The sequence below is a fragment of the Dryas octopetala genome, chromosome 1, assembly GCF_963921425.1.
Source record: "Dryas octopetala chromosome 1, drDryOcto1.1, whole genome shotgun sequence".
NCBI classification, from domain to species: Eukaryota; Viridiplantae; Streptophyta; class Magnoliopsida; order Rosales; family Rosaceae; genus Dryas; species Dryas octopetala.
Genome location: NC_141366.1, coordinates 4,893,488 through 4,919,952, shown reverse-complemented (window position 1 = coordinate 4,919,952; position 26,465 = coordinate 4,893,488). Strand labels below are relative to the sequence as shown.

Sequence of the window (26,465 nt, the reverse complement as noted above, 5' to 3'; positions counted from 1 at the left end):
ATACCATGGCCTGACAAGATCTCTTTGGTAACATTAATACATTTTTCTTGGACACGACGAAAAATTCAATGATCTACTCCTTTATCACGTATGAATGTATGATCTTTTACTATAAATAACTTCATACCTATATTTGTTTACAAATCATAAATATTAAGTAGGTAAGTTTAAATTAAAGATGTTAAAAATCATAGGTAGCCATATATTCTTCGTTTATTATTTAATCAGTTATGTAATTATGAGAGCTTAAAAGGAATAGACTCTAATGTGGATGAACAGTAAATAAGTATGAATGCGGATACAAACATGGTGCCGACACGGTGTCGACATATCATCAATTAGTTGCAGCACATCTCGATTTCGTGTGTTGCAGTCAGTTCATGATGTGTCAACACCGTGTCGGTATTATATCGGCACTAGCATTCATGTTTATTTACTATTCATCTATATTAGATTTTTTTCCAAACTTAAAAATATGAAGAACGAGAAAAAATACAAAATAGTCATCAATGTTTTTAAATTTTCTATCTTAATTTTGTTTATTTTATTTCCCGCCAGTCTTTTCTCCGCATGATCTCACAAAACTACATCTGAAACAAGTCTTTGCTCCTTCTTCACTATCTCTTTAATTGAAAAATGAAAACAATATTAAACAATTTCTTAATATTATATAATATGATTGGATTGCTTTGTAAATTTTTGTTATTAATGGTTATTTTGTAATGAAAGTTATGTATAATTATTTGTATGGTAAATATGTATTATTATATTTACCATCAATCATATAAGAATGTCAAATATATTCTTATATTATTTCAAATAACATTAATAATAAGAATAATGAACACCATATACCCCTATTTTATATGTTGTTCAAATTTGGTTTTGTCTTTTCTGAAAAAAAAAAAAAAGAAGTTTGGTTTTGTCCTTATAAATGCATCTGTTGAATTTGTAAGGTGTAACAATTAATTGATATTAATGTAACTTATACATTGTAACTTTTACTGTTTTACACTCTCATTGCAGTGAAATAAATGTGGAAGAACATGATTTCAGTTCGTATTTACCAATTTTCCATCCTGAAACAGATACAAATTAACAACTAAACAAGTATACATAGAATTACATAATAGTGTTTGAAATGAATCAATGCAAACATGAACGTATTATGGTCCACCTACCCTCTAACCCACTCCCACCTACTAGCACATATCATATGCTTCACTATTTTATTTCGCTACCTATTTTTTGCTCAGAATTTATTAAAGGGTTTTCTTGATGCTATGTTTAATTACTTTATAGATGATTAAGTTACTAATTCAATAATCTTCCTTTAAACTTGTCTCTCTCTTTTTTGTGGTTGGTTAAAATGTAAGAGGAGCTTTCAAGAATTATAGTAGAAAGCAGATGCATATAATATATAAAACAAATTGATGTTTTTTGTTTTGAGAAGGGAATTGAATTTTGAAAAATAGTACTTAATATTTTAGTGGAATACATTTGGTTTTTCTTTTTTTTTTTGGTCAAAGAATACATTTGGTTTTTCATTCACCCAGAAACTGAAAGAGACGTGTCACATCAATGCCATTTAAATGTGGGATAAATATATAGACATTAATTGAAAAGCTAGCGATACCATTCGTTTTCCACTATAAAATAATACCCCAGTGTTGAAATTCATTTTTATTTTTTGATAGAGAAGTGAATAGAACTTTATACATTGTAATTTTGATCTTTAGGGACAAATTTAGATATTATTTGACTGTCCAACCATTGGAACAAAAAAATTGATGCTAAAATGTTATGTAACTTGTCAACCAACAAAAAGAAAAGTGTGCTTGGCCAAAAAAAAAAAGTGTGAATATTGAATATAATGGATGAAATAATTGTAATAACTAATAACACGTGGAATTTTAAACACAACCCTAATTAGTGTATACGGACCGGGCCTGACCTCCTGCATCCGGATCAATTGAAAGCCCTTTTCCAGGTGAAGCGGAGCTTCAAAAGAACCAAAAATCTAAATCGACCCAAAATTTTGACAAACATACTCACCGTACAAAGAAAAAAAAGTAGTTGTTTTTTCTTTAAAGGGACTAGAGGGGCTAGTTATAGCAGATTTTTTTAAATTTTTGTATCAATACGTCTAATTAGGAAAAATTAGAAATTTTGATTTTCTTATTTAGAGCTTGATGTATTGATCAAAATGTTAGGTATAAAATAAAACCCCACAGAAATCATAGAAAATATTTTATCATCTCAATTTTTGTTTTCTTTTGAAGGAAAGCCAAACTTCATTCAAAATGAAAGGTGTTGTGGGTCATAATACAGAAAATAATCATTAAGAACCACCCTCCAAGGGTCCAACCAAATAACAGCATCCATCATATCGAGTGCATGCCTTGCTAATTTATAGGCCACAACATCGGAGCATGGAGGACTATGTCAACAGCGAACACAAGTAAAAATAACCCATCAAGTCCTCTGTGATTTCCTTCAAAGGTTTAAAGCTTTGCCATCACGCGTCTTGTATTGGGTTTAAGATTCGAAATACTAATCACTTGTTTTTCATTTTGAAGGGCTGTGCTTGTTTTGTAAGTTTGTAACAAACATAAAAAGAGTTTGGTGTAACAGGCTTTACATAAAATATGATTACCTAAAATACCATTTATTCAACAAAATAATCATATAAAAAAACCTAATAAATGAGGTTATAATTGTAAAATACAATCATTAAAAAAAATGCACCACTACCTTAAAATGTGAAAAAAGTGGTCAAAAGTAATAAATTAATGATAAAAAAATACAAAAAAAAAAAAAACACAATGAAAATATCAATCGACATAAAACGCATGCAAAGATGCTAGGATTTGTTTTTTAAACGAAAAAAATGCATGTTTTGTATGATATGAATGAACTAGGATGCTAATTGAAGGAGATCAGTACATGACTCGTATTCCAGCTAAATTAAACAAAATTTTCAGCAAACATTACGTTAGTGTTATTTTTTCCTATTATATTGGTGTTACTGTGTTTTTTATTAATCAAATTTAGAATTTACCATTCACTCCACCTACCTATACAACTTGATTTTCTTCACTGGCGATATAGGTGTTACTCTACACTCCGATCCATATAATTGGGAATTTTGCAACTAATTAAACTACTTGGTTTTTTTTTTCTGTAAAATGAGTTTGTCACTTGAGAAATTTGAAAAATTAATCCAAATTTAAGTCAATTAAAGATTTTTAATCTCTTTTTTAAATTTTTAGAAATTAAACTTTTGAGTAGTGTTCAAGATTTCCTTAAGAAATGTTCGAACACCCCTTGAGTAGTAGTCAAAAGCACTACTCAATAGGGTTTAAGTATTACTTGAGGGGGCTCGAACACTTATCGAGAGAAGCTAGAGTACTATTAAAACACTCTCACTTGTGTTTTAAGATTCATTTTCTAAAAATCCTAAACACAAGGATTTAAGTGGCCAAAAATAAAAACACAAGGATTTTTTTTTTTTTTTTTAACACAAAAAATAAAAAGATTTCATTTTCTTTACGACGATATGGATAATGGAATAATTTGTCGCTCATGTGAAGCCTTAAAACGACGTGTGGTTTGTACTGTCAAACAAATGGCTGCTTTGCCAGTTGTGTGCCCAGCTGATCCGACACGAGCAGGATCCGAAACTCAGTTAAATTACAAAACTATCCTCAATTAGATATAATCAAGAAAAGGGTGATTGGTCAAAGAAACAAGGGCACAGAATTTCACAAACTACGGCTGCCGGAGCCCTTTCAAAATCAAATCAAATCCAAACCCAACAAACCCCAAACTCTCTCATCAATTTGTCCTAAACCTCCTTTCTCCTTCTTCTTCTTGAGTTGAGGATCAGAGCTGCGGAGCCCTCTTCTCAACTCAGCTCTTTCGTTTTTCCAATTCTGTCCCCCAATTTCAAATCTTTATTCCACAAAAGCCCTTGCCTTTTTCCTCGAAACATGCCCAGTGCAAACCGATAACACAAGGTACCCAAAACGCCGCCGTAGAACGAAGATGATCGTGAGGACTTACGGTCGTCGCAGCCGAGGAGGCATTTCCAGGACTTACTCCGACACCACTTTAAACGACGCCGCTCACGACGACGAAAACGACAACAACAACAACAGCAACGACGACCCGTTTCGATTCTCTCTCTCCCAAGAAACCCCTCAAGAAGACCACCTCTACAGTAACAGTTTTAATTTCTCGTCTCAAGACTCGTCGTCCCACTGGACCCACTTCGATTCCGAGCCCTACGCCCCCAAGGACCCGTTGAAAAGGTCATCTTTCGACGGCTCGCTAAACGGCGTCGCAGGGAGGTCCAAGAAAACTAGGATTCGGAAGGAGGCGGTCAAGAACTCGAGGCCGTCATCGTTTCTTCCGGCAACTTCGACTTTGATGGAGGCCCAGGAGTTCGGGGAGATGATGGAGCATGTGGACGAGGTCAATTTCGCTTTGGATGGGCTCAGGAAGGGCCAGCCGGTTCGGATCAGAAGGGCCAGCTTGTTGTCCTTGTTGTCTATTTGTGTCACGGCTCAGCAGAGACGGCTTCTGAGGACTCAGGGGTAGGTTAGATTGATTTTAATTGCTTTCTTGATTGGTTTTGAATGTAAAAATGCGAGTTTGGAAATGGGTTTATGAAAAATTTCAAGATTTTCTTGATGGGTAAATGGTAATGTTATTTCCAAGTCGTTCTTTATGGAAATTTGATATTTGGATAATGGGGTATGCGAATTATAAGTAGTTCTTGATAGGTATGTGAAATTGAAGATGTGGGTGTGTAATTTAAGTAAATCTTGATTTGGGTTTTGAATTTGAAATGAAATGCCTTGTTTTCAGGATGGCAAAAACAATAATCGAGGCTATATTGGGTCTCAACTTTGATGATCCACCCAGCGATCTGGCTGCTGCAACTATTTTCTATGTTTTGACAAGTGAAGTAAGTCACTCAGTATCTAACAAGTGACGGTTCTAGTGAATCTTCTTTGAATTTCGGAGTAATGTTGGCTTAGTTCTATAAGAGCATTTCATACATTTCATGAATTTTTCTAGTGCATTGTGGGACTACTCATGTCTGCTGTGATCATGCTATTGCTAACCTTGAAGTTCCTTTTTTAGGTGGCTTTACCTTTGAACTTTTTCTTGCTTTTGCCTTGGTCTTTATCCATCACTTATTCTTGGAACTTATTTTTCATGTTGTGTACAATTCTATTTCTGTGAAGGTTTCAACTGCTGTTGTGTAATAAATGAGAGGGGACTGTTTGTAGACTCGAAACATACTGAACATTAAGTCAATAGACTTTTATGTAAATTAATGAATCCATCACTCCTTCCTATGTCTATACGAGTATATTTGCTTTATTTTTTCTTTTTGGCTTTTTATGAAATGCAATGTATTTGCTCGTTCTTAGCATTTGGAATTTTGAGTTCCACTTCTATATTGTTTTTCTTATGTGCTTCACACTAATTTACTTAGTTTCTCATTATATGCTTTATTTCTAGTAATGACAATCCTAAAGATTTGTCACCTTTCACTATTTCAGGGTCAGGATGATCATCTTTTGGAATCACCGAGCTTTATTAAGTTTTTGATTAGGTTGTGCAAACCAATTGTCTCAAACAGTACTGAAGACAAAGCACCGAAACTTGGGCGTAAGCTTCTAGCATTGCGTATGGGCACTGACATCTCGCAATGTACAACGAAAAGCATAGATTCCAGCTCTGCTGCTATCTTTTCCAAAGTTCATGAAATTCTTGTAGCTTGTAAGGAATTGAAACCGAGTTTTGTGGATGATGCCGAAATGGGAAGGCCGGAGTTATGCCCAAAATGGATAGCTTTGCTGACTATGGAGAAGGCTTGCTTGTCTACTATTTCTCTTGAAGGTCTGATTCTGTGTTTGAAACTGATGGCTCTCTGGTTATGTTACACATTGTTACATTTTATTAAATCAGGATATCAAAATGGGTCAGATTGTTTTTGAATGAGTAGTCTAGGCATGAGATCAGTAGTTCTTATGTGGGTGTAGAAGAAGTCAGACTAAGACCTTCAAATTCTGTCACAGAATTCCTTGGAACTGTTTTTGAATTTCTTAACTGTCCACCACCCAGTCTAGTAAACAATGCAGAGGGAACAGTTAGAATGATTTTATATAACTGATGACTATGTAATAAATTTTTGTATTGTTCTTTTTTAATGCTGGGTTGCGATAAGTAGGTCAACCATTATGTATTCATATGCTTCTATATCTTTACATCTGTATTATTTTTTTGTTTTTTCCCTTTTTATTTGTCCCTGATTGCTTTTCGAATGGCCTGTGCTTTCAGAAACCTCTGGTACAGTAAGGAAGACTGGGGGAAACTTTAAGGAAAAATTACGAGAGCTTGGCGGCCTTGATGCTGTCTTTGAGGTTTCCATGAGTTGCCATTCCGATATGGAGGTGTGAGCCTGTATGTTTGTTTGATCTCGTTCCATTGTATCAGAACTGAAATGGCTTAAGTTAGTGAAAGAATATCAATAGACGTAATACATCAAACAGTTCTGAGAGATATTTACTTCAATTTCTTGCTTCAATAATATTTTATATGAGCAGCTGTGGTTCACTATGCAAATCAGAAATTTGTTTGCAAAAATAATGCATGTAATGGGAAATAATGGAAATGATACTATGCAGTCTTACTCCCATTCAGTTTTATAGAATTGCATTTTTCTAGTGTTCTCTCAGATATATTTCTTTAGTTTAAGGGTGAACCATAGCAACATAGTTTTACGATAAAAAAAGGGCAGTAGTTATCTGTTTTCCCTTGGATAGTGTCATCTTATTTGTTCTCATGATTTTCTTCTTGGAGTAACATGAGTAATCATACATGCTAAGAATATCACTTGCTTTCAGTCATGGATTTATCTGTTTATCAAATCTATATCTACTTTAGAACTTTTTTTTTTACTTATTACATGCAAGTCTTCATACATTCTGAGTGAGTCACAATAAGTTGGTAACCAAATACTGTAGTCATTGTGTAGTTATTTCATATATATCCGCTCTTGATTTTATATTTATATTCTCAGGTTTATGCTACTCATTTGTCAAAATGCCTTTTCTAAGCTCAAACATTTAATATTCAGGGTTGGATAAACGATAGCTCACCTTCTACTTGGGATAAGGAAATCGACATGGTGCGAAGCTTGGTTCTGCTTTTGAAATGCTTGAAGATCATGGAAAATGCGACATTCCTGAGTAAAGAGAATCAGGTAAATTTACATATGATTTGGGCTCCCTCTTACTCTCCCGGGGCCGCTCACCTCCTCTCTCTCTCTCTCATATAAGATGGTTTCTTCTTCTGTCTCTTTTGTTTGTAAAACTCATATTGCTTTATGATGTTGGATTATTAGTAATTAATGAAAAGAGAAATGAATCTTTGCATCCATCCTTTCATAACAGAGCCATTTGCTAGGAATGAAAAGAAACTTGGATCCTATGCGAGACCCCATATCTTTTACAGAACTTGTTATAAGTGCCATCAATATTCTGTCAGGTAACTTACAGTTTTTGGAGTTACTTCTAATTCTTAATCTTGTTTCCTTGCTATTAATTAATGCAATTGTTTTCTAGGTCTTTATTTACGTAAAAATTTCTCTGCTGCCTCCAATGATGAAAATTCTTATAATCTCTCTAATCGGAGTGAAAATGCTTATGAGAAGAGCTTCCATATATGTCAGAGCAGCCGATTGTTGTCCACTGATCGCTCAGTATATACTATATCCAGTTCGGAAACTGCCAGCACCTCAATGACTGATACTTATTCATTGAAGAAAAGACTTGATTCTTCCAGATCTGGCTCATCCAGTGGTACATCAAACCATTTAAATGGTGGAACCTGTACATTTAGCTGTGGTTCCAGGAAGAATGCTGGTGTCAGTCAGGGGTCTTACATTTCTGAAGACGCCAAAATTGGTCTTTCAGAGGAGAGTCAGGATCCTTTTGCATTTGATGAAGATGATTTAGAACCTTCTAAGTGGGACATATTGTCTGGCAAGAAAAAGATATCTCGATTCCAAAAAAATCGGTCAGCATACAGAGAACTTGATGATGGTTGTCAGTTGCAGCTGATTACAAGTCAAGAAGAATCAAGTAATGGAGAAAACCATCATATGCACGAGACATCCAATTCAGGTGCTGTTACTGTTAGTAAAGAGGGTTCCAGTATTTTAGCTGACTGCCTTCTTAATGCTGTCAAGGTAATTTTCCAGTCCAATATTTTATAACATTGACAATATAAGACTGCATTTTCCATTAATAGAGGGTTTTGATTCCCTAGTGTGAAATATGGTTCTGATAAATTATGCATGCAGTGTGTTAACTTAGAACACAGAAGAAAACATTGAACTGTATATACTAATAAATGTCCTTGGCAGGTTCTGATGAACTTGGCAAATGAGAATCCTGTCGGGTGCCAGCAAATTGCTGCTTATGGAGGACTGGAGACCATGTCTTCTTTGATTGCCAGCCACTTTCCTTCATTCAGCTCATTCTCATCTCCCTTCAATGAGAGAAGTGAAAACACTTCAAGCATTGAACTTGACCATCAGAATGATAGACGTCTTACTGATCAAGAGCTAGACTTTCTTGTTGCTATTTTGGGCCTGCTTGTGAACCTGGTTGAGAAAGATGGTCGAAACAGGTTACTTTGAATTCTCAATTTTTGTCCATCTGTTTATGCATTTTGATTTTGAGGCTTTTCTGCTTGGAATAATAAATTGTTAGGCTTGTACTCTACTACCCCTTAACATCCCACCTTAATATTTTCTCTATCCGTTCATCTTTTACCTCAATTTATGCTCACCCAGTTTGTGTATGTCAGCAACTTCCAGAAAATTTTATAAAGCATCTTAGAGAAGGCCATTACCCAGTGTCGGTTCCAATGAAGTGGGGTCTCTTCCCTTGAGGGTAGAAAATATATGCAGGAAATTTTTGTTACATTTTTCACCTTCCACATTTCCCCCTATCCCAAACCAGTCCTAGTTTCACCATAATCCTGATGTACAAAATATGCTCCTTTTCAAATTCCGTGGAATATTATGCATAAATACATGACTTGAGGAGCTTTTTCTTTTTTCTTTCCAACATGAGAATTTATAATGTATTTAATCTGCATTAGAACCTCCAAATTTGAATATTCAAATGTCTAAGTGAAACCAGTTGAACAGCTTTATGTTCAGATTTAGAAATAGGGTGAGATGCCTATATGAGATTATATCAAATATTCCTGTCTAGTGTGGAGACAATATATTGGCAGGGTTATATGGATGACTCTTCCCATTAGATCACTTGTATCTCCAAGTTTTAGAAAATGAGAGATGCTATATTTATGGATACGCCCTAGGGTTTGTGTTGCAGTTGGTGGTGAATGATGTTAGTATCCTAAGTCTCTGATGTACTTAATAAATTAGATAAACAAGCTTTCTATTGATTTTGCGAGTTGGTGACTGCTGATCATTATTCTCTTATTTGAGCTTAATTTAGACTGTCTTAGCTTCCAGTTCTTTATAAATAATACTGGCATGTTCTTTAATTGTCTTGTTTTTAATTTATTGAAACTTACTGTTCATTACAGATCACGGCTTGCAGCAGCTAGTGTTCACTTACCTAGCTCAGAAGGGTTTGAAGAGGAGAGTCGCAAGGATCTAATTATGCTAATCTGCTCTATTTTTCTGTCCAACCAAGGTGCAGGCGAGGGAGCTGGAGAAGGAAACATTTTGCCAGTGGGTGACATGTCCTCATTGTCTATGGAAATTTCAGCTTTATGATAATTCCTTTTTTTTTTTTTTTTAATTTAAATATTTGTGTTCTGGTTGTTCACAAATTGGTGCATTAGATAAAAGAGGAAAATTAGTTTCTTGCACATCCTGTTGTTTAATTGTGATTTCTTGAAAACATAAGGACCCATGTGGTAACTTGTTGCAAAACAAAAATGAGAATTGAAATTTTCTTTTTAAAGGTACGAGAGTGTGGAGCATTTGTATTCTAAAAACCATAACTAGTATTTTTCAATTAGGCACAAAAAACGCATACTACATGCATTTTCAGTTTTGCAAAATGGTAACAAACAGGCTTTAGTTTCTATGTATTTTTTGTTCTTTTTCTCATTTTGGTGTCTTGTAATTCTGGTTTGTTGTGTTGTACAGAATGATGAGGCAGCTGTATTACAAGGAGAACAAGAAGCTGAGAAAATGATAGTAGAAGCTTATGCTGCTCTGCTTCTAGCATTCCTTTCAACTGAAAGGTTGGTTTGTTTTCTTCCTTTTTTCTGTGTATCAAGAATCTTTGTAGATATTCTCACTGCAAAATTTATTTTGTCTTCAGTAAGAGCGTACGTGATGCCATTGCTGACTGTCTCCCAGAGCGCAACCTGGCTATCCTAGTTCCTGTGTTGGACAGATTTGTGGTATGTATTTGACTTCTAAACTATGATATAAATTAAGCATGAACTTAACAGAAATCTTCTGTTTTTTGGTTGTTAATTGCTGTATGTTAATAAGTGTTTTTGTCTAGATGGTCTTTTCAGTCTGTTTGTTTGTTTTACCCCATCATGAGGCCACCTGTTGGACTTGGCCAAACTAGCCAGCGGCCTATAGCCTGCCCAATTGCTGGCTCTCCAATTGCAAAATGTGGCATCATGGTTTGGTGCATGTGTTTTCCTTCAAATGGAATCAAATTGCCTTGCATTTCTGGTTAATTGACTGCAGCATCTTCTGCACTGTGGTTGGTATGAAGAGCTGCTCGGGGACCAAAGTAGTAGTTGGAAATATATAGTGTTTCCAACAACTCAAACATAATTTATTGATAACCATTCGATAGGTGAAATTGTACTATGGCAGCAAGTATGATAAATGTCCATATGGAGTTTGAAACATTAGAAATGGTGCACGTAATAATTGTTCACTGATGGCAAGTTATATTACTCCTTATGTGATTTTATACTTGTTATTTATTCAGGAATTTCATTTGACGTTAAACATGATCTCGCCTGAGACTCATAAAGCCGTGAGCGAAGTGATTGAGTCATGTAGGGTACCGTAAGAGCTTCAGAGATGGAGATCCTGTACAGATTTGGCCTTCTTTTTAGATAAATTGTTGTTTACAATACACTTCAAGACTCTCATAGGGTTGGGATTTCAACTGCACATTGTGTCGAACTGACCACAGGCCTCTTGGGTTGTATGTTTTTCTTTGTTCTTTTTTGTTTCTCCATTATTCTTTTTTATCCCCTTTTTTTTTATTCACCCGTTTGGAGCAGGCAGAGATGCTTGTATACGAGAAATGATAGCTTAATGAAAATATCTTTCTTCATGTCCATGTTATATTAGTATTTGTAATTTCTTGCACTCGGTTCTTTTAATGCCTCCAATTCTTCCATTAATTCCATAATCTTCACTCGAGTTTTCAGAGCTACTTGCGTTGGTTTCATAAGTTACCTTTAAAGTTTCCCCATTTTTTCTGTTCATGTTCACCATGTAGATCATGGCTTCCGAAGGCATGTCATAAATTTTCTCAACTTAGACCTAACCAGAAAATTTGCACTGCGAGTGAACAAAGCCTGCTTAGTGCTTACTTACTCAAACAGTGATCATCAGACATCAGGCAATAATAAAAAAAATAAAAAAAAGAACAATGGGGGCCATCTAAATTCATACTTAGAATGGATTTGATGGGATTGCTTTATTTTAGTATTTGAGAAACATTACATGCCACAAGATTACTTTATTGGGTGGACACACTTTCACATCATATGCATCTCTTTTTCTGAAGGGTTCGCATAAACCTCTTTCAAACTTTAGACAATACTTCACCGCTGGCAATCTTCATGTAGATTAGCAATCAAATGTACTTTCCAAGGAAGGTGAGGATTAGCTGATTAACCTGGTCAGGTGATTGTTCCTGAACAAAATGTGTTCCTTCAGGCAGAAATACGATCTCCAAATTGGGGACAAACTCCTTCACCTTTCCACTGTGTATGTAATCCTCTATCCCTGGAAATTTGTACACATAATCCTTGCCCCCCATTATTAAAAGCGCTGGAGCTTTAACAATTGGTGGTGCACCCAAGTGGTCTTTAAGTGCCCTATCAATATATAAAATAAAGTTAAAATAATCATTAACAACTATTTAAACAACTTCAAAAAGTTAAAAGAATGATTAACAGTAGTGTGATACCACAAAGAGTGAATGAGCAGAAACTGTTCTAGTATGCAAGGTGCTAACAGTATAAGACCACTTAGTAGTAACTCAGAAGTCACCATTAAGTTTAAGATCAATTGCATTTACCTATATGGAATTTGCAGTGCAGTTTGGAAACCAGATTTCTCATACAAAGCTCCATATGCTGCAAGGTCTTGCTCAGTGAACCAAGGAGGAAGAGGCGTAGATGGGTCCACCAAGTCCATGACCTCCTGGTTTTCTGCAGCAATTGGTATTTCACTTCTGGAGAAAAGGATGTAAACGTTTCGAACAACTGTTTTTGCATCAAGGCGCCCGAAATCAGCTTCTGCCCGGCCAGGTTCCTAAAAATGGAGGTCACAAACAAAGTTTAGTCACAAGTAAGTCATGCCAGGGCAGACATTGAATAGACAACAAAACCAAGTAATTATGCAGACCTGCCATCTTGAAATATAGAAACCTTCAGGGAGGTATTGTTGGAATTTGGTAGGGCCTGGTGGCATGTATGGCACTCCCAAAGTTACAACTCCCAAGACCTTCTCCGGGTGCAGAAGGGCAAATAAGTACGCCGGAAAAGCTCCGAAATCTTTTCCGATGAGGATAACCTATGTCAATTATATGAAAGTGACATATCAACATGTTACATGGTATTTGAACAGGCAATTCTATTATGCTCAGTACATAATATGATTAATCTATGATATCTGTTTTAGCCAACATTAGAAATTTGCTCATAAGTTAGTGCAGATGCTTCAACCCTTCTAAAAAGCTTTACATATCATAAGATAAACAACAAAAACAAATGCATTTCAACTCTTTATCATACAAAAAGAACCCAGTTTATAATTTTCTAGCCCAATTCTACCCATAAAAAATAAAAGAAAAAGAGACATATTTACCAATTGGGGACCCAAATAAAAAACATGGAGACAAAATAAATATGCACAAAAGAAAAGAATACAATCAACTTGGGGATGAAAATTAAATTGGGATATTGTAGTTTGTTGAGTACCTTAGGAATAGCGAGGGCTTCAAGAATTCCAAGGAGATCACTGATGAGGTCACGGTAGGAGGCCTGATCGGGTTGGGGAGGCGGGTCGGAGAGTCCGTATCCGCGGAAGTCGGGTGCGATGGCCCGGAATCCGGCGTTGGCTAGAGCGATCATCTGGTGGCGCCAGGAGTACCAAATTTCGGGGAATCCGTGGAGGAAGACCGCCACATTGGGACCCGAACCGGTCTCGGCTACGTGGAGCTTCAGACCTTGTACGGTTATGTACTTGTGCTGTATCTGGTCCATTTTAGCTTCAAAGTTCAGACTTGAGAGCAAGAGAAAAAAGAGAGAGACGGTCTCTTTGACTTCAGTTCGAGTTCGGACAATGGGCTATGTAAAAAACTGGAGTAACCTTAAAATGAGAACTTGGAGGGTCAAAGTAAATGAGTGAAACTACCATCACCCTGAAAATTCTCCCTATTTTTCAGGGTCTTTCTCTTTATATTTCCCTTTATTTTATAACAATACATAATTTTTTATTTTTTTAAGCAGCTAAAATTATATATTTTTAAGATTAATTAATAAGTTTGGCTCTATTACAATTTACTACCATAAATTATGGGCGGTATTTCAAGTGGCCTACAGGGGGTGTGCGGAAATACCTTCTAACAAAATAATTTTTACAAATTATCATATGTAACATATGTTCTTATCTATATGTGACAACATATCTAAGGGTTGGATTTGAACCTCACTTGTGGATGTGTTCCACTTGCCCCTCACTTATTCCTCAGAATAGCCGGATTGGCCAATATATTCTTAAAAAGACTTAATTGTCAATAGAGCAAATTACAACTTCACCCTTCAGGTTTGGGGGGTTTCACAATTTGCACCATATTGTTTCATTTTTTTGAATTTAGCATCTAACGTTTTGATTTACTTACAATATACTATTGATGTATGTCTAATTATCTAATCAAACGTTAATTGATAACGTGACAGTTGTGAGTCTCACATTTTATTGACTTGTAAGGTCGAACAACCTCTCAGACTGCCATATAAGAAGTGCTTCATCAGTTTGATATGGATTTTGGTTTTTGAACAACCTCTCAAAATCTATATCAAACTTAATATATTAAAAATACACATGTAAAGAGGTCATTCGGCCTTATGAGTTGACAAAAATGTGAGATTCGTAACTGTCAAGTCATCAATTGATGTAGAATTAAACAATGAGAAATATGACAATAGTCAATTATAAGTAATTCAAAACGTTAGATATTAAATTGAAAAAATTGAAACTATTGGATGCAAGTTGTGAAACACCTAAAATCTTAAGGGTATAAATTATAATTTACTCTTGTCAATAATAAAAAAAAAAAAACTTCAATATCATTAAATAAAAAATAATAAAAAAGCAATAGGGGTCGGTTGACGCCATTGCCCCCAGCACATGTCTTCGCCACTGCGTGTAGGGTTTTATAACTCTCCAAAAAAGGCAGGACTTTTCAAAGTTTGAAGCTCTTTCATTCAGCGAGTCCCTTGGGTTTGTCTGGTTCAGTTTGATTACCTCTATAGATCTGCACGGATAAGGCATCCAGTTTTGCAAAATTTCAGGTTCTTATTTGGGTTTTGATGTTGCCCTTTTTCTGTTGGAATATCCTAAATTTAATCAGTTGGTTTACACGAGCTGATAAATTAAAGATTCTTACTTTTTATTGTTGCTGAGAAGCTGAATTTCTATGTGGTGAACCTGTTCTTCTTTAGCAATAATTGATGCCTCAATGCTTTTTAGATCAAAATTTTTCAAGAAAGCAGCATTGTCGATAGGACAGAATTGCTGGGATTGCTTCAAACTTTTTGAAAATTCGAATGCTTTTGGCAAAGGGCTGTAGTTATAGAAACCCAGTAGAATTTAATAAAAAAAAAAAAATACTCTTATGGGATTCCCATAAGCTTGTTGCGAGACAGGGATTTGATTTTCAGTAATTCTGAAAAATTGTTCTTGGAGTCGGATTTGAGCTGGGAATTTTGGGAATTTAAAGTGATGGGTTTTCCATACAGTCTTAAGGTTGAAAAGAGATGTTGTTTTCGAAATAGTCTTTGCTAATCACTTTATTCATGGTAAGGTGCAAAAAAGTGCCTTCATGTACTGCAGGCCACAAACTCTGAATCAGAGTTGGTGTGCAGTTGAAACATGAATGCCTTAGAGGTCAGCGATGTTAGAGAGGACAAAGCTGAGCACCTCAGTGTGCCTTGTGCCTTAAGGCTTTTCTGGCCTTTTTTGGGTTTAAGTTTCAATTTACATTAACATATTTATTTTTCCCGATGATAAATAACTCTTCTTTATAAGTGTTTCTTCCACTTCTGCTCGTCACTGTTTTTTCCGGAAATCATAGTTATTATATGCAGAAAATCCACCCACTTACTGGCAGGGGGAATCTTTTTTAACATATCTGGCTGTTATTAGAATTTTAGTCAGTCAGTATTCTGGGTCTTCAATCTTTCCACAAAATGCATTTTTTCTCAGTTACATGATTGTATAAGATTACATCTATGCTAAGTAATTACTCACACCTCAATTTTTCCATTACATGCTATTATGGTCAATGTAAAGTTGAAGTATTTTTTAACTAATAGATGGAAATAAAATTACCAGTAACTGTAGGTACATTATCTGATCATATCAATCATATAAGAAGTTCATATAAACACTAATAATATATTTGCACATTTATCTTCTTTAAAAATACTGACTTTATTGGTTATTCAGCAGCGTGTGTCAAACATCAAAGAATACAGGAAGGCATAGCAGATAATGGCAGACTTAGAAAATTTGCTCCTGGAGGCTGCAGGAAGAACAAGTTCAGCGGGGAAAAACCGGCACTCACATTCATCATCTAGGAGGAGACGTGAGGGTTCATATTCTGATGGCGGAAGTGACTCCAGGGATTATGACTCTGATAATGATCGTGGCTATGGAAACAGGAAGCCCTCTGGGTCCCAGGTGCCATTGAAGAAGAGGCTGGACCCTACAGAAATAGATGATGAACAGGGCAGCCAGGAAGAAGGTGATTATAATGACAGTGGTTCTGATCGTGGGGGCGAGAGCAATGAATCTGATGTTGGCAGTGATCTTTATAAGGACGAAGATGACAGGCGAAAGCTTGCAGAAATGTCTGAACTTCAAAGAGAGCTGATTCTATCTGATAGAGCACAGAAGAAGGATGATAAGAGTTTAAAGGAGAAATTCAGACCAAAGTGGGATAAAGGGAAGAGCACACAGTCCAGGAAAGAGACTCCACCCCTTCCGTCTTCTCGAGTGCGCTCGTCTGCCAGATCTGCTGACAGGGCAGCTGCCAAGGATGACGCATTGAATGAGTTACGAGCAAAACGTTTGAAGCAGCAGGACCCCGAGGCTCACCGTAAATTAAGAGATGCATCTAGAGGAAGTTCAGGCAGTCGAAATTTCTCACGCATGAACAGGAAGTCCTTCACTGCAGTGGGTAGGAGTAGCTCTAGTCAGAGTGATAGTGAAAGTCGGTCTCATAGTGAAGATGAAGGATCAACAGGGGATGATGCAATGATTGACAGTGATGATGAAAGGTCTGGGTCAGAGGGACCAACATTTGATGATATAAAGGAAATTACCATTCGAAGGTCAAAACTTGCAAAGTGGTTTATGGAGCCATTCTTTGAAGAGTTAATTGTTGGTTGCTTTGTGAGGGTTGGAATTGGGAGGTCAAAGTCTGGGCCTATCTACAGGCTCTGCATGGTTCGGAATGTTGATGCTACAGATCCTGATCGTCAGTACAAACTAGAGAATAAAACCACACACAAGTATCTGAATGTCGTTTGGGGCAATGAAAACTCTGCTGCCAGGTGGCAGATGGCTATGATTTCAGACTCTACGCCTCTGGAGGAGGAGTTTAAACAGTGGGTTAGAGAGGTGGAGAGAAGTGGTGGCCGGATGCCAAGCAAACAGGATGTTTTGGAAAAGAAGGAGGCCATTAAAAAAACCAACATGTATGTCTACTCAGCCGCAACTGTGAAGCAGATGATACAGGAGAAAAAATCTGCTTCATCACGACCATTAAACATTGCGCTTGAGAAGGACCGGTTGAGGAGGGAGTTGGAAGTTGCACAAAGTAAACATGATGATGCAGAGGTGGAGAGGATTAAGACAAGATTGCAGCAATTAGAAGCACGTCGGCAATCACAGGGGAAAGATAGCAAGGCTATTAGACTTGCTGAGATGAACAGAAAGAACAGGGTTGAGAATTTCAAGAATGCATCAGAATTAAAACCTGTGAATATAGGTTTGAAAGCGGGTGAGGCTGGTTATGATCCATTTTCAAGGAGATGGACTAGGTCAAGGAATTACTATGTTTCAAAACCTGGTGAAGAAAAAGGGGATGCAGAGGCAAATGATGGTACTCATGCTGCATTGGCTGATGCAGAAAGTAATGGAACAGAAGTGGTAGTAGCCGTACGGGCTGGCTTGGTAGCTACTGCAGCAGCTTTGGAAGCCGCAGCTGGTGCAGGGAAGCTGGTTGATACGAGTGCTCCTGTCGATCAAGGAACATCTTCAAATCTGCTGCACAAGTTTGAGCTGCCAATCTCATTGGCAGCTCTTCAGAAGTTTGGTGGGTCACAAGGAGCTCAGGAAGGATTCATGGCAAGAAAACAGAGGATAGAGGCAACAGTTGGGTGCCGAGTCCCAGAGAATGATGGTAGGCGGCATGCGCTGACACTTACAGTTAGCGACTACAAGAGAAGAAGAGGGCTTCTCTGAAATGCAATGCTGGAGCCAAGCTGTAACTATAGAGGCAACATACATCATCATTTTCAGCTCTTCTGGAACAAATTGAATTGATGGTGCTGGTTTTCAAAGGTACACCTTATTCTTGGAATAAGTTAAAGCTATAAGAATACAAGTTTTCCTACACTTGTTTCAAGTGGTAGTGTCCTTGTGTTGGTTCTATTTTCTGGTATTTTCAGTTCAAGGGATATCGTTACACGCATTCTATTTTAAAATAAAGCATTGTGTGGTTTGCTTGTTGTAAGAGAGCACACAAATGCAGCTTCTTAGATTTGATATGTAGAACCTTAATAAGATTGCTGGTTGATTCAATAAGTAGTGTAAACTATTTATTTTTGCCATTTTTGGTTGGATTAATAGATGAATGAATGATGATGGGTTTTGTTGCCAGGCCCAAAACTTTGTTTTATTCTTCTCCTTTGTTTTTGGTCAATTGTTTTACTCCTCTTCCTAAATCCTCAGTTCTGCCTGAAAGTACAAGAATAATAAAGCAAGAGGGCTGCTATTTGCACATCCTCTTTTTTCTTTTTGTACACACTTTTCTCCTACAGACCTCCTATCTTCTCCAAAAATTTAAAATTTCTCTTTAACACACCCTTCTAATTACCCTAATACCCCTATTTTATACATTTCACACACCCCCTATCTCTCTCCCAAAATTTAAAATTTCTACTACACACCCCTTCACCCACCACACCTCATCAACTCATACAAAAAAAAAAAAAAACACAGCCCCTCCCCCTCCCTCACCCTCACCCGATCACCTCCCTCCCTCTCTCCTTCCCACACCGACCACTTCCCTTTCTCTCTCCTCCCCGCAGCACCGACCTCTCTCTCCTCCTCGCAGCACCACCCTCTTATCTCTTTCTCTTCTCCCCACAGCACCACCCTCCCTCTCTCTCCTTCCCTCCGAACACCATTAAAAAAAAAAAAAATTTCAGTTCGGCAGGTTCGGCAGACCAGTGCCGAACTGGGCTGTTTCGTTCGGCACTCATCCGCCGAACAATCCTGTTATATTCGGTGGATGACTGCCGAACGAAACAGCCCGGTTCGGCACTGGTTCACCGAATCTGCCGAACTGATTTTTTTTTTTTAATGGTGGCTGGTTCTGGGCTTCAAGGTGGAAGACGAGGTGCTGCGGGCGGAGGTGTAGCAGCGTGTGGGAGGACATCGGGCAGGGTGCTGCACGCAGGCAGTTGCGAAGAGGTGGTCACCGATCTTGAAGGTAGACAGAGAAAGGGAGAGAGGAGAGGAGAGAGAGAGAGAGAGCCGCTGGTGGTCTCTGTTCGCGGGGAGGTGGCTAGCGATGGCAGGCGTGGCCAAGGTTGGCGGCGGGCAAGGTTGACGGTGAAGAAGAAAAAAAAAAAAGGATGGGAATGGGGTGTGTACCGGGGGGGGGGGGGGAGATGGGAATGGGGTGTGTGGGTGAGGGGAGGGCCAAAGTGGTCTTTTTTTTTTTGAGTTTTTTTTTTTTCAAAAGGGGTGTGCAAAAAGAAAAAAGAATGTGTGCAAATAGCAGCCCTCTAAAGCAAATATAACACTATAACAGTACTTGCTTATTTATTTATTTTTTTTGGCAATTGAAAGTAGGGAAACTCTGTTGTATTGCATGTACTATACTATTTTAGGCCTTGGGGGTTCAGAAAGTGACAAGGAAACTGACAGTTGGGCAGCACCGCAGCACCCAAAATTTCCCGACAAGTCGTAGAATAATATGCCACGTGTACGATTAAGATCTCTCATGAGAGAATCGTGGGGCAGGATCATCGCTTTATTTATATTCATCTACTCAACTTCTGCCAATAGAGTCGAGTTGGACCAAAATAGGCCACCTTAGTTTACTCAAATTTTAGATAAAAATAGTGGAAAAAAAAAAAAAAATTCTTAATATATGATATATCTACATCTTATAAGTGTCGATATGTCTCAAGCACAATAACAATTCTGGAAGCCGAGTATTGTAAACACATTTGGCTGGCTAGCTGAGCTCAACTTGGCTTGGCTTATACTGACTGCTTATTCATTGACAATTTCGCTGGGTCCACTAAACTGATATGCAAAAAAGCCAACGCAACAGAAAGCAGTGCGACCAACAAGTGATGCTTATAACACTATATAATTTTTTTTGTGATGAATAAACTATACACAATATGAGTCATATGACAACTAAATAATAATCACATAAATTTTATAATAAGGCCAGAAAATTCTATTATTTTTATTTTTATTTTTTAATTAAAAACACACTGATTAATGTCAACTTTCAACCTTTGATCATCCCAACGTACTCTTGCCCTGCTTTCCATTCTTACCCTCCATTCTTTTCCTCCCTCCTCTCCATCTCATCCATGTGATTGAGAGCAGCATCGTGAAGCAATGGTCTGATGACAAACGGAAATTTTTGAAACTAAAAACTTTTAGCCTTTTTATTAGAGTTTTAGTCACTTTTAGATATATAATTCACGAGTGGTGGTTAAATCTCTTAAGGAATGCTCAAATATTGTCAAGTAAATGTTCAAAAAGATTCGAACACTACTTGATGAACTCGAACACTAATTTGAGGACTACATTTCAAGAGTCTTAAAACAAATTAAAAAGGCTAAATATATTGAAAAGACATGTTTGGATAGTTTTTCAAACCATCTGTTAAATATATTTCATCTTGCACGCTCCATGGCTGGCTACAATTAACGCAAAAGTAAACAAGAAACATCATACATATACTTCCAAAACACATTTAAAAGCAAAGGAGCTTCACAAGCTACGTACCCAATGATCAACAGCAATTAATACTAACAAAAGAGTACTAATAAGAGGTTACTACAATATTAGTCCCAGCAAAACATGGATCAATGATCACAAACTAACAAGTCATTTAATTATTCTCACCTTTGAAACCAAATCTTATCTCCCATCGCAGGTCTTTCATCCCCCCACTGTTTGGTTTCTCTGAAATATTCAGAGCTGACCAAATAACTCTGTCAGAGTCATTTGCCGTAAGACTCAAGTCTTTCATTTTCGATATGAAAGAAGAAGAGGCTTCTTCAATCAATTTTTTTGAGTTCTCCGATTTTTCAACAGCGATATTATGCTTTGCTTGCAGTCCATAATAGAATCCAAGCACAAGGCCTTCGGAAAGTAACCCTGTCCTCTCCACTGCATCGTATAGTGCCTTTGTTTCATCCTCAGACATAAGAATTGCATAATTCTTAATTATGTCATCCACTTCTGTCTTAATCAACCCTCTGAACGACGACATGATCTTAGGTTTTTCTGACTCCTTGTGCGAGGGAGTTTCAGTTGTAACGTGCATTGGCCTTCTTTTGATTCTTAATTTCTTGTTTTAGTTATCAGGTTGATTATATATAAGCCAAAACTAACGTACACCTACCTTTACATATTACTTTGCACCTTTACGTATTCCAGTGAAACTTACACATTTACCATATTCCAAGAATTCAATTCATATCTAGGTATTATAAATTTTCTTTTCCAAACAGCATAAAAAGAAAAATAGCCCTTCTGTAATTAAAGGGTCATAAGTACTAGATCAAAATAACCCTTCAGTTTCAAGAACTGAAATCAACCAATTAACCAGGTACGTCCAATACTGATGCACATTTTCAAAGTTTTCTTAAACACACGTAATGACCACCAGTTCTCGCAAAACATATGGTACGAATTAACATGAATTTTGTTTATACCTATTACCTGCACTGAAATTGTGTTAAGTACTAAGTTGTAGTCCATACACAAAAAATAAAAAATAAAAAATCTTCATAGTCAATGCTTTGGAGCCAATAGATATAGATTCTTCTGTGTAAATAGTGTGTCCTCCATATAAATTATTTTCCACATTACTACATTATCTTCACTACGCCATCCAATCTGAAAATTGTTATCTAGCCACCAAGGAAAAAACACAAAGAGAAGAACCACTTTTTGTCAGATTAGGGATTTTCATTAGAAAAGAACCAAATACAAGAAAGGAAAGCCCAATGTCCAAAAACAGGCCGGCCCAACACGAATAGACAAAAGGCCCGGAGAGGCCCAAACACAACAAGAACACAAACAGAAAAGTCACTCAAATACTTGAGATGAGATGTCAGATTATAAATAGTCTTGAGTTTACTTTATGATTTGATTGAGTTTCTTGTTTATCATAATTAATTGTAGTGAACAAATTTTAAATTAATTATAAATTTCCAATAAATTAACATTACTTTCCAAAAACGAAAGCTAATTCACCCTCTGTCTTGGATACCCGACTAGTTTAATAAATATACATTTTTATAATTACATTTATTTATTATTTGTATGTTTTTTTTTATGATTTAATGTTGTGATAATATAATATGATGTGTGTTAGTGTGTTATAATTACTTTATTCTTTATCTATGTTAATTTGATACCATATTACCATCTTAGTAAGAAAACATTTTTGAATAAAAGTACTGAATTCTGCAAATCTGATGAAGTCCTATTTACTTGCAGAGACCGAGATGGTAATGGTAAACCCGAGTACTCCAACCCCCCATCCCGATGCCAATCCTTGCCAACTTGAGCCAAGCCTAATAATACATCATTTCCTTTTTAATGACTATTGGGATAAGTCAAGAAAAATGGGTGCATTAAATTTATTTTGAAATCATTAATTTTATACCTCAGTGGTATCAAAGGAACAAATCCAATGCATTACTTTTTTATATTCTTCCGGGGCAAGAATTCATGTAATTTGACTTATGACTACTATAAATGTAATGCACAGCCATAAAGTTTTGTTATTACATAAACTTAATGTTTTAAGTATCCTAATAATCTTTTTTGTGCTAATCCTAATAATTACTTTGCCGACTCTCGAAATCTTAATCTCTTTAGCTTGATTAAAAAGAAAACAGTAGTGCTAGGGATTCCAACTTTTTTTTTCAATTTTTTTTTTATAATTTACATGACATTCATACATTGGATATTTAAAAAAAAAAATCTTATTCAGTAAATTAATGACACATAAGATGAGAAAAAAGTTAAAGACTTTTAACATAAGATCATATATCATACCAATTTGTCTTAGATCAATTTTAGCAGATACTTCTTTAATAAATGGTTTTTTTTTTGTTCTCATTAACGAGAAAGGTTGTCACCTTATTTTCTTACAACTATTTTTAATTTCACACGTGTCAAATTCTCAAATTTGGTAGATGTTTTGATTTTTGACTCTTAAATCATAATTCCTTAGCTTAATGAAAAGAAAAAGATCGTATCATAAGAGAAATATGTCCTAAATCAATTTTAGAAGATATTTCTACAAGTTGTCTTAAAACATTTTGAATTTAAATTTATAGTCCATTAATATATAGGTACTGGCATCTAATTTTATTAACCAAAATCATCTAAAGCCTCATTCTTCCTTTGCGGACCAACTACCACAAACTCATTCTTCATTTGCGGACACCACACCACCACTAAATTCCAAAATACCATGCAGACACCACACCACTACCACTAGATCCCAAAATAGACATAACAAAAACATAACATGCAGATATCTTCCAAAATACCAGCATCAACGCATTACCAAAAAACGAAAACTGAAACTGCAAGTCCGCAACTCTAATAAACTACAGTTTCACTTGCAGTTAATAACTGCAACTGCAAGTCTGCAACTCCAATAAACTGCAGTTTTAGTTCATTTGCAGTTTCAGAAATTACAGTTTATGCAGTTTCAGTTCACTTGCAGTTTCAGAAACTGAACTAAACAAAAAAAATCAAGAACCTACTACTGATAAAGAAGCTGCAGTTTCAGTTCATTTGCAGTTCCAGAAATTACAGTTTCTGTAGTTTCAGTTCACTTGCAGTTCCAGAAACTGAACTAAACAAAAAAAAAAATCAAGAACCTACTACTGATAAGGAAGACACGAGAGTGGAGTTGGCTTCCCTAATAACTTTCTAGGCGTTGTTATAGTGAGAAACTTGGCTTGTTCTTTGGCAACGTTGCCACAAGGCCGAGATCAGAGTCAACATCGGGGCTTCGATTGGGTCTGGGGGTTGCTGGGTGTTCTAAGCTCACAGAGATGAAGAGGGAAAAGAGAGGAACTCAGGAGTGGTTCTCTCGTCGCCATCCATGGCCGGATGCACACACGCGCCATCGTGGAAAGTTACAGCGAGGGAGAGCAAGAGAGAACACAGAGAGAGTGTTTGAGGAGAGAGAATACGTAAAACTAACATTCTAACCAATCCAGCTGGCAAGCGCATCACATGTTGCCCGAAGTGGAGTCACATGCTCAATTACCTGATTCTTAGTAGACTAACATAATTCTTACATTATATAAATAATAGTAATAGAGGTTACAAACAATAACTAATATGTAGTCTATAGTAATTAATTCTTAAATTTATCCCTGCATTCATTAGTCAAGACTCAAAAGTCAAAACCATTAACGTGAATAGTTTTCACTTCCTTTTGTACAAATTATTTTAATTTCACACGCTTAGCGAAAGTGTCAAATTCTCAATTTGGTAGATGTTTTTATTTTTCATTATCCTCAGCAATATATACGTATCTAACAATAAAAGCCTTTGACCAAAAAAATAAAAAATAAAAAACATCGAACACGTGTGACGTGCTCTGTGAAGCTAATACGCAAGAAAAGCGAGCCAACTTGAGCAGTTGAGCCAAGCCTGAGACCAACTCTACAGAGAGAAAGGTGAGAGCTTTCCCTTTATATATTTTTGGTTCCCAATGTCCAAAACACAAACATTTCACTTTCATCTTTCATCTTTTGCCGCCTCCGCCATTAAAACGTTTTTCAACTTACCCTGCAACTCTCAGCTGCCTCTCAATACTTGTCAAACAGTCACCACCACCACCACAAACCAAAACCAATTAAAACCAATAAACCAAAAAAGCCAACCAACCGACCAAACAAACCATGTCTGTGTATGAAAGTTCCAAACTTCGCAAGCCACTCACTGTCTTTATCACCCAATTGCAAGACTTAAAAAGATCAATACTTGCTGCTCTGCTTTGCTTGCCCACTTCTCTTCTCGCTCTTCTTCTCCTTCTCCTTCTGGCCTACAATGTCTTCTACGTCTTCTGTATTCACGTTCCTTTTCTCTCCAATCCCCCGCCGGAACCCGCCAATTTATCGCCGCCAAATCTCGCCGGAGAACATGTACGGAAATGGGTTCCCGGGAACGTTTCTTCTTCTTCTTCGATTTCAAAGGTTTCTTCTTCTGTGATGTACGTGGTGAAGGAAGAAAATGCACCCATGTTTTTGAAGACCCATTTGGGTCCTCTGCACAACCCGAGAAGTTCAGTCATACCCATTTCGAGTTCTTCAATTCAAAGGCCAAAGCGGCTCAGAAGAGTACACAAGCGCAAGCTGAAAAGCATCTCTCCCTCCGAAACAAAACCCCCTCCGTTTTCAACAAGAATTAGACACTTCTTTGCTGGGAATCACTCTTCTTCTTCTTCTTCTTCATGTAAGGTCAGGTTCTTCATGACTTGGATTTCGTCAAAGCCTTTTGGTAATAGGGAGTTGTTGGCTGTGGAGAGCTTGTTCAAGTCCCACCCAAATGCTTGTTTGGTCATAGTCTCAAAGTCGTTGGATTCCAACAAAGGAACTCAGATTTTTAAGCCATTCTTAGAAATGGGGTTCAGAGTTATGGCAATTTCTCCGGACTATGATTATTTATTCAAGAATACTCCTGCGGAAGCCTGGTTTTGTAGGCTGAAGAAAGGGAATGTGAATCCTGGTGAAGTTTCTTTGGGTCAAAACCTCTCTAATTTGCTTAGGCTTGTTTTGTTGTACAAGTTTGGTGGTATTTATTTAGACACAGATGTTATAGTGCTGAAGAGTTTATCCAAGTTGAGAAATGTGATTGGAGCTCAGACTGTTGATCTGGAAACTGGGAATTGGAGCAGATTGAATAATGCTGTGTTGGTGTTTGACAAAAACCATCCATTGCTCTTCAAGTTCATTCAAGAATTTGCTCTCACATTTGATGGGAACAAGTGGGGTCACAATGGCCCTTACTTGGTTTCAAGGGTGGTTTCAAGAATGAGGGAAAACCCAGGTTTCAACTTCACTGTGTTGACACCATCAGCGTTTTATCCAGTTAATTGGAGCAGAATTCGAAGTCTTTTTCGGGGTCCTCAAGATGAGGCTCACTCAAAATGGCTGCTTGGGAAGCTGAGGCATATTCGTTCACAATGCTTTGCACTGCACTTGTGGAACAGCCAGAGTAGAAGACTAAAAGTTCAGAAGGGAAGTATCATTGATCGTATAATGTCAGAAGGTTCAATCTTTTACAATTCTTCATCTTCGAGTTTGTCAATATAGAATAAGGTTTATAATTTGTGCACTGTCACTCGTCTTTTGCAATGTTTTTTGGTGGTTGTTGT

The 26,465-nt window shown here is 36.8% G+C and overlaps 4 protein-coding genes across 5 annotated transcripts; 3 read left to right on the top strand and 1 right to left on the bottom strand.

Moving 5' to 3' along the window:
• Positions 1 to 3,743: 3,743 nt before the first annotated feature.
• Positions 3,744 to 11,445, top strand: LOC147296784 (wings apart-like protein 1). Its single transcript, XM_086230228.1, has 12 exons — positions 3,744 to 4,598; positions 4,873 to 4,972; positions 5,577 to 5,916; positions 6,358 to 6,470; positions 7,157 to 7,282; positions 7,473 to 7,566; positions 7,644 to 8,269; positions 8,447 to 8,712; positions 9,646 to 9,793; positions 10,217 to 10,314; positions 10,395 to 10,476; positions 11,028 to 11,445. The coding sequence occupies exons 1-12, from the start codon at positions 4,048 to 4,050 to the stop codon at positions 11,109 to 11,111; spliced, it is 2,628 nt and encodes an 875-aa protein (XP_086086354.1). The 5' UTR covers positions 3,744 to 4,047; the 3' UTR covers positions 11,112 to 11,445.
• Positions 11,446 to 11,714: 269 nt separating this feature from the next.
• Positions 11,715 to 13,614, bottom strand: LOC147296783 (epoxide hydrolase 2-like). Its single transcript, XM_086230231.1, has 4 exons — positions 13,261 to 13,614; positions 12,686 to 12,853; positions 12,357 to 12,592; positions 11,715 to 12,153 (listed from the first exon to the last, which is right to left on the bottom strand). The coding sequence occupies exons 1-4, from the start codon at positions 13,543 to 13,545 to the stop codon at positions 11,910 to 11,912; spliced, it is 933 nt and encodes a 310-aa protein (XP_086086357.1). The 5' UTR covers positions 13,546 to 13,614; the 3' UTR covers positions 11,715 to 11,909.
• A 1,083-nt stretch (positions 13,615 to 14,697) lies between these two features.
• VIP5 (plus-3 domain-containing protein) lies at positions 14,698 to 18,470 on the top strand. 2 transcript variants are annotated; one of them, XM_086230230.1, is made up of 2 exons: positions 14,698 to 14,856; positions 16,016 to 18,470. In XM_086230230.1, the coding sequence occupies exon 2, from the start codon at positions 16,058 to 16,060 to the stop codon at positions 18,032 to 18,034; it is 1,977 nt and encodes a 658-aa protein (XP_086086356.1). In that variant the 5' UTR covers positions 14,698 to 14,856; positions 16,016 to 16,057; the 3' UTR covers positions 18,035 to 18,470. The 2 variants fall into 2 exon arrangements, with proteins under 2 accessions (XP_086086356.1, XP_086086355.1); XM_086230229.1 differs by having other exon boundaries at positions 16,013 to 18,470.
• A 6,359-nt stretch (positions 18,471 to 24,829) lies between these two features.
• Positions 24,830 to 26,465, top strand: LOC147296781 (alpha 1,4-glycosyltransferase family protein). Its single transcript, XM_086229071.1, has one exon. It carries the CDS (start codon positions 24,991 to 24,993, stop codon positions 26,401 to 26,403), a length of 1,413 nt encoding a protein of 470 aa, XP_086085197.1. The 5' UTR covers positions 24,830 to 24,990; the 3' UTR covers positions 26,404 to 26,465.

Coding starts and splice junctions, on each gene's coding strand:
- VIP5 (XM_086230230.1), top strand. CDS start 16,058: ATGGCAGACTTAGAAAATTTGCTCCTGGAGGCTGCAGGAAGAACAAGT.
- LOC147296781 (XM_086229071.1), top strand. CDS start 24,991: ATGTCTGTGTATGAAAGTTCCAAACTTCGCAAGCCACTCACTGTCTTT.
- LOC147296783 (XM_086230231.1), bottom strand. CDS start 13,545: ATGGACCAGATACAGCACAAGTACATAACCGTACAAGGTCTGAAGCTC. Junction 12,593..12,685: donor TCTATATTTCAAGATGGCAG/GTCTGCATAATT, acceptor CTCCATTTTTAG/GAACCTGGCCGGGCAGAAGC. Junction 12,154..12,356: donor GCACTGCAAATTCCATATAG/GTAAATGCAATT, acceptor ATATATTGATAG/GGCACTTAAAGACCACTTGG.
- LOC147296784 (XM_086230228.1), top strand. CDS start 4,048: ATGATCGTGAGGACTTACGGTCGTCGCAGCCGAGGAGGCATTTCCAGG. Junction 8,270..8,446: donor GCCTTCTTAATGCTGTCAAG/GTAATTTTCCAG, acceptor TGTCCTTGGCAG/GTTCTGATGAACTTGGCAAA. Junction 10,315..10,394: donor GCATTCCTTTCAACTGAAAG/GTTGGTTTGTTT, acceptor TTTTGTCTTCAG/TAAGAGCGTACGTGATGCCA.